A 10,956-nucleotide genomic window follows, 5' to 3' on the forward strand; every position below is an offset into this window, starting at 1 on the left:
ATTACTGAAATTATAGGCATGAACCACCTTGGGACCCAGAGGCATTCTATCTTTGTGCTATACCCCCAGCTCTATTTTTTATTCTTTCTTTTGAAACAGGGTCTCACTAAGTTCTAGAAGGCCTCACTAAGTAACTAAGGCTGGCCACGAACCTGAATCCTCCTGTCTCAGCCTCCAAAATACTGGGATTCTACCTTTAAGTTCCACCCCCAGCCCTATTTTTTATTCTTTATTTTGAAACAGGGTCTCACTGAATTGCAAAGGGCCTAAATAGTTGAAGCTGTCCACAAACAGTGATCCTCCTGTCTCAGCCTCCCAAATGCTGTGATCACAAGTGTGTGCCACCACACCCGGCTCAAAGAAGTTAATCTGAAACATCCCTGACCCTAAAAAAAAAAAAAAAAAAAAATAGACAAATCACAAATTCATTCTGAAAATTAATGTTAACCATGGGCTGGGAATACAGTGCCATGGTGAAGGGCTGACATGCAAAAGCCCGAGTTCAATTCCCAACACCAAAAATAACAATAAAATAAATAAAAAATAAAAAATAATTTTATCAATAAAAATAAAAATTAGTAATTAAATAAATAAAAATTATTTTTATTAATAAAAACCTGGTGTAATGGCACACGCTTGTAATCCCAGCATTTGGGAAGCTGGCACAAGAGGATCATAGTTCCCGGACAGCCTGAGTTACTCAATGAGGCCCTCTGCAACTCAGTGAGACCTTGTTTCAAAATAAAGAATAAAAATTAGGGCTGGGTATGTAGCTCAGTGGTAGAATGCCCCTGGGCTCCATCCCCAGTACCAAAAAAATAAATAAGTAACTTTCTTAATTAGAAGAGTTCTCCAGACCTTATAGTTTGAATTTATTATAATACTCATTTTATGTATTTAAATATTTAGGCAGATATCAGACTTTTCAAACTTTCTAGAATAAATAAATCTTCCACCTTTAATAGTTTTAAGAGTGGCCTATATTGATTTTGATTTAATCTCATACATAAACAAACCTATATATATTATACACACACAAGGACTTTGAGAAATGTGTGTGTGTATGTGTGTGTGTGTGGCTATCTTTTGTGTGTGTTGCTAGAGATTGAACCTAGGGACTCCTGCATACCAAGCAAGCACTCTGCTACTGAGCCATATCACCTAGCCCCTCTAGGGCTAAGCTATCTTTAAACCCTCCAGGGAAAAACCACAATCAATTCTTCCTCAGTTCCCCAGTTTTGTTTTGTTTTTAGTGGGGGGGGGGTGCTAGGGATTGAACCCAGGAGCATTCTACTTCTGAGCTATACCACCAGCCATATTTTTTATTCTTTATTTTGAAAAAGGGTCTCACGAAGTTGTGGAGGGCCTAAGTAACTAATGCGTAGCTACGAACCTGCAATCCTCTTGTCTCAGTCTCCCGAGTACTGGGATTACAAGCGTGTGCCATCATGCCTTTCTCCCAGTAATATATTTTTTAATTAATTTTTTTTGTGTGTGTATGGGCCTGGGGATGGTACCCAGGGGCATTCAACCTCCAAGCTATACCCCCAGCCCTACTTTTTATTCTTTATTTTGAAACAGGGTCTCACTGAGTTGCAAAGGGCCTCACTAAGTAACTGAGGCTGTCTGCGAACCACAATTCTCCGGTCTCAGCCTCCCGAATGCTGGGATTACAAGCGTGCACCGACACGCCTGGCTCTCCCAGTAATATTTTATTCAAGAATAAAAAATTTGCCGGGCATGGTGGCACACGCTTGTAATCCTAGCCCTTGGGAGGCAGAGACAGGAGGGTTGCACAGGTTCAAAGACAGCCTCAGCTTTTTAGTGAGTCTCTCAGCAACTTAGTAAGACCTGTTTCCAAATAAAATATAAAATAGGCCGGGCATGGTGGCGCACACTTTTAATCCCTGCGCTTGGGAGGCAGAGATAGGAGGATCACACAGGTTCAAAGCCAGCTTCACTAGCTTAAGAGACCCTGTTTAAAAATAAAATATAAAAAAATAGGTCTGGGAGTATAGCCCAGAGGTAGAAGGGTTCCATCCCCAGTACCATCCAAAAATAAATAAATTAATTAAAAATAGGTCTGGGAGTATAGCCCGTAGATAGGAAAGCTCCTGGGTTCCACTCCCAGTACCACAAAAAAAAAAAAAAAAAAAAAAAAAAGTGCTAACCTGTTATGATGGTACATACCCATAATCACAGTACTTGGGAGGCTAAGATAGGGGCATTGCAAGTTTGAGGAGAGCCTCAGCAATGTAACAGTCTCAGCAACCTAGTGAGATTCTGTTTCAAAATAAACACTTAGCAAGGCGTGGTGGCACTGCTTGTAATCCCCGTGCTTGGGAGGCTGAGACAGGAGGATCGCGCAGGTTCGAAGCCAGCCTCAGCTACTTAGTGAGACTCTCAGCAACTTGTTGAGACTCTGTTTCCAAATAAAATATAAAATAGGTCTGGGAGTATACCCCAGAAGCAGAAAAGCCCCTGAGTTCCACTCCCAGTACCCCCCCCAAAAAGGGTTGGGAATATAGCTCGAAGGTAAAATGCCTCTGGATTTAATCCCCAATACTCCCCAAATAAAAAGTGCTATAAAGCCAGGCATGGTGGCACACACTTGTAATCCCAGCATTTGGGAGGCAGAGACAGGAAGGTCAAGGTTTGCGGACAGCCTCAGCTACTTAGTGAGGCTCTTTGCAACTCAGTGGACTCTGTTTCAAAATAAAGAACAAAAGCCAGGCGTGGTGGCGCACGCTTGTAATCCCTGCGCTTGGGAGGCTGAGAGAGGAGGATCGCACAAATTTGAAGTCAGCCTCAGCTACTTAGTGAGGCTCTCAGCAACTTAGTGAAACCATGTTTCCAAATAAAATATAAAATAGGTCTGGGATTATAGCTCGGAGGTAGAAATCCTCTGTGTTCCACCCCCAGTACCACAAAAAAAAAAAAAAAAAAATAGGGCAGGGGGTGTAGCTCGGAGGTCAAATGCCCCGGGTTCCATCCCCAAACCCGCAAAAAAAAAAAAAAAAAAAAAAAAAGAAAAAAAATGTGCTATACATCCCAGTACTTGGGAGGCTGAGACAAGAGGATCACACGTTTTTGGCCAGCCTGAGCTATTTAGTGAGGTCCTCTGCAACTTAGCGAGATCCTGTTTCAAAATAAAGAATAAAAAATAGGGCCGAGGTGTAGCATAAAAAAAAGGGAGGGGGGAGATGCTGGGCGTGTTGGTGCACACTTGTAATCCCAGCATTTGTAAAGCTGAGATCAGAGGATCGTGGTTCACAGACAGCCTCAGCTATTTAGTGAGGCCCTTTGCAACTCAGTGAGACCGTTTCAAAATAAAGAATAAAAAATAGGGCAGGGGATGAAGCTTGGAAGTCAAAGCCCCTGGATTCCATCCCCAGACCCAAAAAAAAAAAAAAAAAAAAAAAAAAAGTGGAGGAGGAGGAGAAAATAAACACATATGGAGCTCTAATATGTGCCAGGCATTGTGTTAGATGTTTTACATGTTATCCAATTAATTCTCACCAATGTATCTATGAAGGAGATACTAACCATATCTGGCATTTAACAAAACAAAACTAAGCTCCAAAAGGTTAAATAATTTTCCCAAGCGGTGGTGGTGGTGCACACTTGTAATCCCTGTGCTTGGGAGGCGGAGACAGGAGGATCATGCAGGTTCAAAGCCAGCCTCTCTGGCTTAAGAGACCCTGTTTCCATACAAAATATAAAATAGGTCTGGGAGTGTAGCCTGGAGGTAAAAGGTTTCCATCCCCAGTACCACCAAAATAATAATAATTATTATTATTATTATTTTCCCAAGTTACAAAATGTGACGGCAAAACCATTAATTCAAAGTTAGGCAAATCTGACTTTAAAACCTTTCTTGTGTATCACATGAATTTTCAGTCTATAAATGTATATAAAAACAGATAACATGGAGGACATGGAGGTGTAGGCCTGTAATTCCAGCTACTCAGAAGCGGAGGCAAGATCACAAGTTCCAGGCCAGCCTGGGAAACTTGGTGAGACACTTTCTTAAAATTGGATATAATTATAAAAGGGCTGGGGATATAGTTCAGTGATTGCCTACTATGTGCAAGGACTTGGATTCAATTCCTAGTACCACAAGGGGAGGGGAAAAAAGGTAACATACCCATAAATGTAAAATCTCAGTTTTAATATTAAAACACAAAGGTAGAAATGAAAATAAAAGGATATAATGACTTAGTAACATATTAGTGTCATTGAGTTTTCCAACACAATACAGATTGGATACAGAGATACAGTTCAGAAAAATGAGCTCTAGGAGGTAAGACTAGGGAGGAAAAGAGATGGGAAGAGGAGCAGATCAGAGAAAGTCAACAATGCCAGAATATAGAATATAAATTCAGAAACAAGGAAATCATGAAGTGAGATAACCTATGATAATTAGGCCTCAGAAATTAATGTGTGTATAATACAGAATTGGACTTCCGGGAAGATGGCGACCGAGAAAAGCGGGGCTTAAGAGCCCCGCTAACAACAAATATCCATTACCACAAAATCAGCGCCTTTCAAAGCCAGAAAACAACATCACCAGAGAAACAAAAAAAAAATCACCAGGCTCCAGAGAGAAAGCGGACTGAGAACAGAGCCACAGAGGATATCCTCACGCCCGAGGACGCGGCAGACGCGGCAGCAGCGCCATACTGCCTGCGAATTCACGGGACGGCCACAGCAAGACGAGGGGAGCCGCTGCGGAACAGCCAGGCGGGATTTCTCGGCGCAGAGGACATCTAAAGCTCCCAGTGTCTGAGCTCAGCACACGCTGCAGGGATTCAGAGTGGAAATCAAAACCAAGAAAAAAAAAAAAAAAAAAACGCCAGCCAAACAGCCGAGGGCGTAGCAGCGGCGCCATATTGCCACCGGCGGCAGCAGCACGGAACTCACTACAGCTACATCTGCGTACTCAAGAACAGTGAGTCAAATTGCGGGCCACAGCGGAGAAATCCCAGTACTGTACTCACTGGGACTTGACCCAGTGGGAGAGGGGCGGTGGCAGTGATATCACACCATAGGAGAACGTGCAACCTGGCACCCCCCATGGTCTAAAGCAGCCTCTATCGACTCTCTGGGTCGGAGACTCTGTGATAAAACCCAGTAAAGGAGTAGTGGGGTCTGAGATACTACTGACTCGAGATCCAGAGCACCTTAAGTGAAGTCATAGTGACCCAAGGGAAGAACCCAGAGAAGGCACAAACTTCCGAAATCATGGGAAAGAGGAATAATACTGGAGCAATTAATGCTCACAACCCCACAACATCAGAACCCGATAAAACAGAAAATCAGAGATTTCTAGAAGATCAAATCAGGAAAATAACTGTAGAAATAATAGAGGTGCTTCGAAAAGAACTCAGAGAGAGCCAAAAAGAGATAAAGGATGCAATTAATGAAGTAAAGGCCTCAATTCAAAGCACAAACAACCGATTAGAACACATGGAGAACAGAATCTCGCTCTTAGAAGATGATCATTCCAAAAATGAACGCATAGTTTCTAATCTAGGAAAAAATATCCGACAGCAGGAATCTGACATTGAAGAAATATGGGCCCATTTTAAGAGAGCTAACCTAAGAATAATTGGAATAGAGGAGGGAAAAGAAAGTGAAACTAAAGGGATCAACAATCTCTTCAAGGAAGTAATAGCAGAAAATTTTCCAGACATAGAGCAAGAGGTCGAAACACAGGTCCAGGAAACGTATAGAGCTCCCTTTAGACAGGATCGGAGAAGAGGATCCCCACGCCACATAATTGTCAAAATGACCAATGTGGAAGCCAAGCAGAGAATCTTAAAGGCAACAAAAGCAAAGGGCCAAGTGACATTCAGAGGCAAACCAATTAGAATCACTCCAGACTTCCCAAACCAAGTTATGAGAGCCAGAAGGGCTTGGAGTAACATATTCCCAATTTTGAAAGAAAACAACTTTCAGCCAAAAATTTCCTACCCAGCAAAACTCTCTATCAAATTAGATGGAGAAATAAGAAGCTTCCATGACAAACAGAAACTGAAGGAATTTATGTCTTCAAAACCAGCACTGGAGAAAATACTCAAAGAGATTAACTACAAAGAAGAAATAGGTAACACACATCAGAACTAGAGAAACAAGATTTTCCATCCAACAGACAACTAAGATTGGTTATCTGTGGAGATTCATTATTTATGTTAGTCTGTTACCTATCTCTAAAGGGTATTGTTTGCCATTATTGTTGTTAATTTTTAGGATTTCTAGTTGGAATATTAATATACCTTCAGATATAGCATTTGGAAATATTTTATCCCATTCTATTAGTAACTCTTAACTCTGGTTACATTGTCTTTGGATATACAATATGTTTTTTATTTTTTAGGGAGTTTGTATACTCTTCTGTTGCCTGTGCCATTGAAATCATAACCAAGAAATCACTGCCAATTTCAATGTTGTGAGGTTTTATGACCCAGATTTTCTCCTAAAAGTTTATAGTCTTAAGATTTATATTTAGGTCTTTTATCTATTTTGAGTTAATACTTGTATATGGGATTAGGTAAGGGTCCAGTTATATTCTTTTCCATGTAATTATTATGTTTCAACAATATTTAGTTAAAAGATTATTATTTCCACCACCAAATGTTTGTGGAAACCTTGTCAAAAATAACTTGACAATATAGGGAAGAATTTAGCTCTAGGCTTTTATTTAACTCCAATGGTTTATATATCTGCCCTTAGAATAGTACTACACTGTTTCAATTATTGTAGCTTTATATGGTTTGAAATCAGAAAATATATATCTTCTAGCTTTGTTCTTTTTCAAGATCGATGTGGGTACCTAGAGTCCATATTCCATATTAGGATAGATTTTTTTTTCTGAAAAATAAATATATAAATATATGATAGTTTCACCTAAAAAATAGAAAAAAATAGATTCTCTGGTAAGAAAGAAAGCAAAAAGAAATATTGAAATGTTATCTTTAAGTCATCAAAAGCTTGGTATCAGACAAATGAAACTGTTATGAGAGATTATCATTTTTAATTTTGGATAAATTGCTATAATACTAGATGTCAACCACTAAGCCAAGCATAGGAGGGGGGGATAGGGAGAGAACGGGGTGGGGATCGGGTGGGGGCTGACTGGGCAATGTGTGCATGTATGTCTACAAAAGTATGTATCCCACTATGATGTATGAATACAGTGCACCAATTAAAAATAAATATGAAAAAAAAAAAAAATATAATACAGAATTGTTTTGATAAGGAGTAATAGTCTATAGTTAAGGAACTCCAAAATAGGACCTGGAGCACAATAAGACATGAAGGATAATCTGGAATCAACTAATACCTATTGTGTTCATCCCATTTTTTTTTTCCAGGTCTGGGGATGGAACCCAGGGGCATTTGACCTCTGAGCTATACCCCCTGCCCTATTTTTTATTCTTTATTTTGAAACTGGGTCTCACTGAGTTGCAGAGGGCCTCACTAAGTAGCTGAGGCTGTCCATGAACCACGATCCTCCAGGTCTCAGCCTCCCAAATGCTGGGATTACAAGCGTGCGCCACCACGGCCTGCCAACCCATTTTCTATCGACTACTCCCCACTACTATTCACAACAGTAATGGAAAACCGAACAGCTTAAAAAAAGGTCAGTGACCAATCTCAAGACCTTAAAATTTTGCTTCCAACGTAACTTACAACTTACCTTCATGGCAAAACTAGATGGCATCATATTCTTTGGCCACTCAAATTCTGTTGTGTGAATTCGTATGCCAGATTCAAGTAAAAGTGTTGCTTTAAAGTCTGGTCTGCAAAAGAAAAATGTCATATTCTTCTTTAGAACACCTGCCAAAGATTACTCTGTGAAGCAGCCTTAAAATGTAGATTAAAAAAAAATCAAATCTGATACTCAGTTACAAAGATAAACCAATAAAGGGTGCTTACTTCTGAAGACGGATGAGATATGTCTTGTTATCCACATCATAAACATTGTTTACTCTCATTCCTATCAAGCTGCAAAGACAAAAGAAACAAATAGTTTTGTTTGAAACATAAAACGCAATTTAAAGGTACAAAAGAGGAAATCTTCAGCTCTCAAGAGATGAGAGCAGAGTGTGAAGGCCACTAGGCATTCTGCCCAAAACGTATATGTAACTCTTTAAACAAAAAATGGTCTATCAGCCCTAGAAACACCACACGATTTCTTGAGTGCCTGAAATGACCCAATACTTTTTTTTTGGGGGGGGGGGCATAGTAAAATTGAATTCAATTAACTTATTACGAGAGTAAAAAAAAAAAAAAAAAAAGTAAACGAGGCCCCCGAAAGTATAACAAAGGTCCCACAGCTGAATAACAGACTTAAAAAAAAAAAAGAGTCCAGAATCCGAGTCTCAGTCCAAATCTGCTCATTCCAGCTGAAAAGGCAATGCGCCCCTCTTCTGGGTTGGGTTTGGGGCTGTTGAAGAAGCCAGGCCTCCAGACTGGAAGCCTGGAGCTCACGACCACTCTGTCGTCTCCCGTTTACCCCAACGTTTGCCGCGGGACCCAGGCGACTCGGGCCAAGCCGGGACCGCCACTCAGGCGGGACCCGAGCCCGGGCGAGAGGAGCCGGACCCCGGGGCCTCCCGAGCGCCGCGCGCCCCCCGGGCCTCCCGGGGCCACCGGAGGGACCAGGAAACGTGGTGCTGCTCCCGCACGCCCCGCAAGGGCCTCGGGCCACCGGGGGGACCTGACCTCGCATTCAGCTCCGCGAGCACGGCGCGGAGGTCGATGGTGCTGAAGCGCGTCTTCATGGCGAGGCTGGCTCGTCGCTATCGCAGTTGCCCCTCGGCCAGCCTGACGGGGCGCCGCGGCCCTTCTGCGCAGGCGCGCTGGGCGGGCGCGACGGCGGCCCGGAGGACCCAAGAGTCCTCAAGCGAACGCGCTCGCGCGGTTTGCCCGGAGGCTTCAGCTATGGGGTCGCCCTCCATTCGCGCTTTTCGTGGTACCAAAACAATTCGAAATGGACCCAGACTGTTGCGTTGAAACTGCATCCCTACTCTGAACATTTGCGGACCACTCTGGTTGTCTTGCTCCGTGGTCTTTAGGACTTCAAGCGGGGCTCCATCGTGACCCCTGCTGGTCATAACCATTTTTGAGGGGAGATGCAAAGGAGAGTTTCCCCAGGTGGGCGGTAGGGCTCAGGGTAGAGCAGTCACGACCCTATCTGCTGCCTTGCTAGGATGTGTAGAACTGAAACGTGTAACGAAGCCGAACATTTTCATTTGTCCTGATTGCATTCCGCGATCAAGAAGAATCCTCAGAAAGGAGTTCTATTGGGGGAGGGGGGGTATTTCCGAAGGAACATTCTGCCAACATATTGTGGGATTCTCATCCAACTTCGGTCTTGGTTCCCCCAATAATCAGCATATTTGGTTTAAAACTGGGGGTTCGTAAGTGACGGGCACCTCGAATATTCAAGTGTTTTGCTAGATAATGGTGAAGTAAGATAAAATTAAAATATTAAGACAAGATTTCCCACTTGGCAGGGAGATCAAAGTGTGGTAAAGTGTATGGTCGTGCAAAAAAAAAAAAAAAAAAAAGGTGGGCGGGGTGGTTCCTGCCTGTAATCCCAGTACTTGGGAGACTGAGACAGGAGTATTTCAAGTTTGAGTGAGGATAGCCTCAGCAAGTAGTGAGACTCTCAACAACCTATCAAGACCCTATTTCAAAATAAAAGTAAAATAGGGCTGAGAGTGTAACTCGGAAGTAGAATGCCCCTGGGCTTCATCCCCAGTTTAAAAAAAAAAAAGTAGATGAGAAGCCTCATAAGGTTTTTTTTTTTTTTTTTTTTTTTTTGCGGGTCTGGGGGTGGAACCCAGGGGCATTCGACCTCCGAGCTACACCCCCTGCCCTATTTCTTTATTCTTTATTTGAAACCGCGTCTCACTGAGTTACAGAGGGCCTCACTAGGTAGCTGAGGCTCTCCGAACTGCAATCCTCAAGTCTCAGCCTCCCAAATGCCCGGATATCAAGCGTGCGCCACCATGCCCGGCTGCCTCGTAAGGTTTAAAAGCCCACTTCCCAAGAGTTTAGGAGGGTCACTCTGGAAATCCCGTGTGTGTGTGTGTGTGTGTGTGTGTGTGTGTGTGTGTGTGTGTGTGTGTTACTGGGGTTGGAACCCAGAGGCTTTCTACCTCCGGGCTATACTATCAGCCCTATTTTATATTTTATTTGGAAACAGGGTCTCATTAAGTTGCTGAGAGCCTCACTAATTAGCTGAGGCTGGCTTCAAACCTGCGCAATCCTCCTGTCTCCGCCTCCCAAGCGCAGGGATTACAAGTGTGCGCCACCACTCCCGTCTGACTTTGGTAATTTTTAAGCTTCCAGGTGATTTTTATTTGTTTTTGAATTTGCGAGGCTGGGGACCAAACCAGGGCCTTGCACACAGACTGACAAGCACTGAGCCCAATGTGCTAAATGCCTAGTTTTGAGGTTCATAAAAAGTTGTTCTAAACATCTGAAGCCTTTATGCTCTGAGGCTAGGGCGGTAGGGCTAACAGCAACTGTAAAGGAAATGTCTGTTCATAAAAGATGCCTGCTTCATCCCTTAGATACAAGGGACACGAACCCAGATCTCCCGGGATTGAGAGAACAGCTAATACCGCTAAGCTACAGCCCAAACTTGCATAACCCCTCTGAGAAATTGCATTTCTTGTTTCTGTCAGGTTGTGTGTAACCGAGCAGCCCCTGCTGGCCTAGAGAACAATAACAGCTTCTTGACGAAACAATTTGATAGTTCTCCTGTAGGGGTCAGTGCTGAGATGTCTACAAGTCCCCGAGAACCCTAAGTCAACAGGTGGGGTTTAACCCTCAGGGAAACATAAAACTAGAGATAACCGTAGAATAGTAGGAAGAGGGAGGCAATAATAGTCTAAACGGCTCGGGAAAATATTTTAATGTACTTTATGAAGTCCATAG

General features: G+C 42.8%; 1 protein-coding gene across 2 annotated transcripts in view; it reads right to left on the reverse strand.

Moving 5' to 3' along the window:
- The window catches only part of NEMF (nuclear export mediator factor), a gene marked incomplete at both ends in the record, with an annotated part of 71,639 nt that extends 62,850 nt beyond the window's left edge, over positions 1-8,789 (reverse strand). For both annotated transcript variants that reach the window (XM_080707893.1, XM_080707892.1), the window contains 3 exons: positions 7,703-7,805; positions 7,942-8,010; positions 8,731-8,789. In XM_080707893.1, the coding sequence (XP_080564019.1) occupies positions 7,703-7,805; positions 7,942-8,010; positions 8,731-8,789 (231 nt within the window). The remainder of the gene's footprint in view (positions 1-7,702; positions 7,806-7,941; positions 8,011-8,730) is intronic.
- Positions 8,790-10,956: the final 2,167 nt, after the last annotated feature.

This window comes from Muscardinus avellanarius (genome assembly GCF_963383645.1).
Source record: "Muscardinus avellanarius genome assembly, chromosome: 12".
In the NCBI taxonomy this organism is placed as follows: Eukaryota; Metazoa; Chordata; class Mammalia; order Rodentia; family Gliridae; genus Muscardinus; species Muscardinus avellanarius.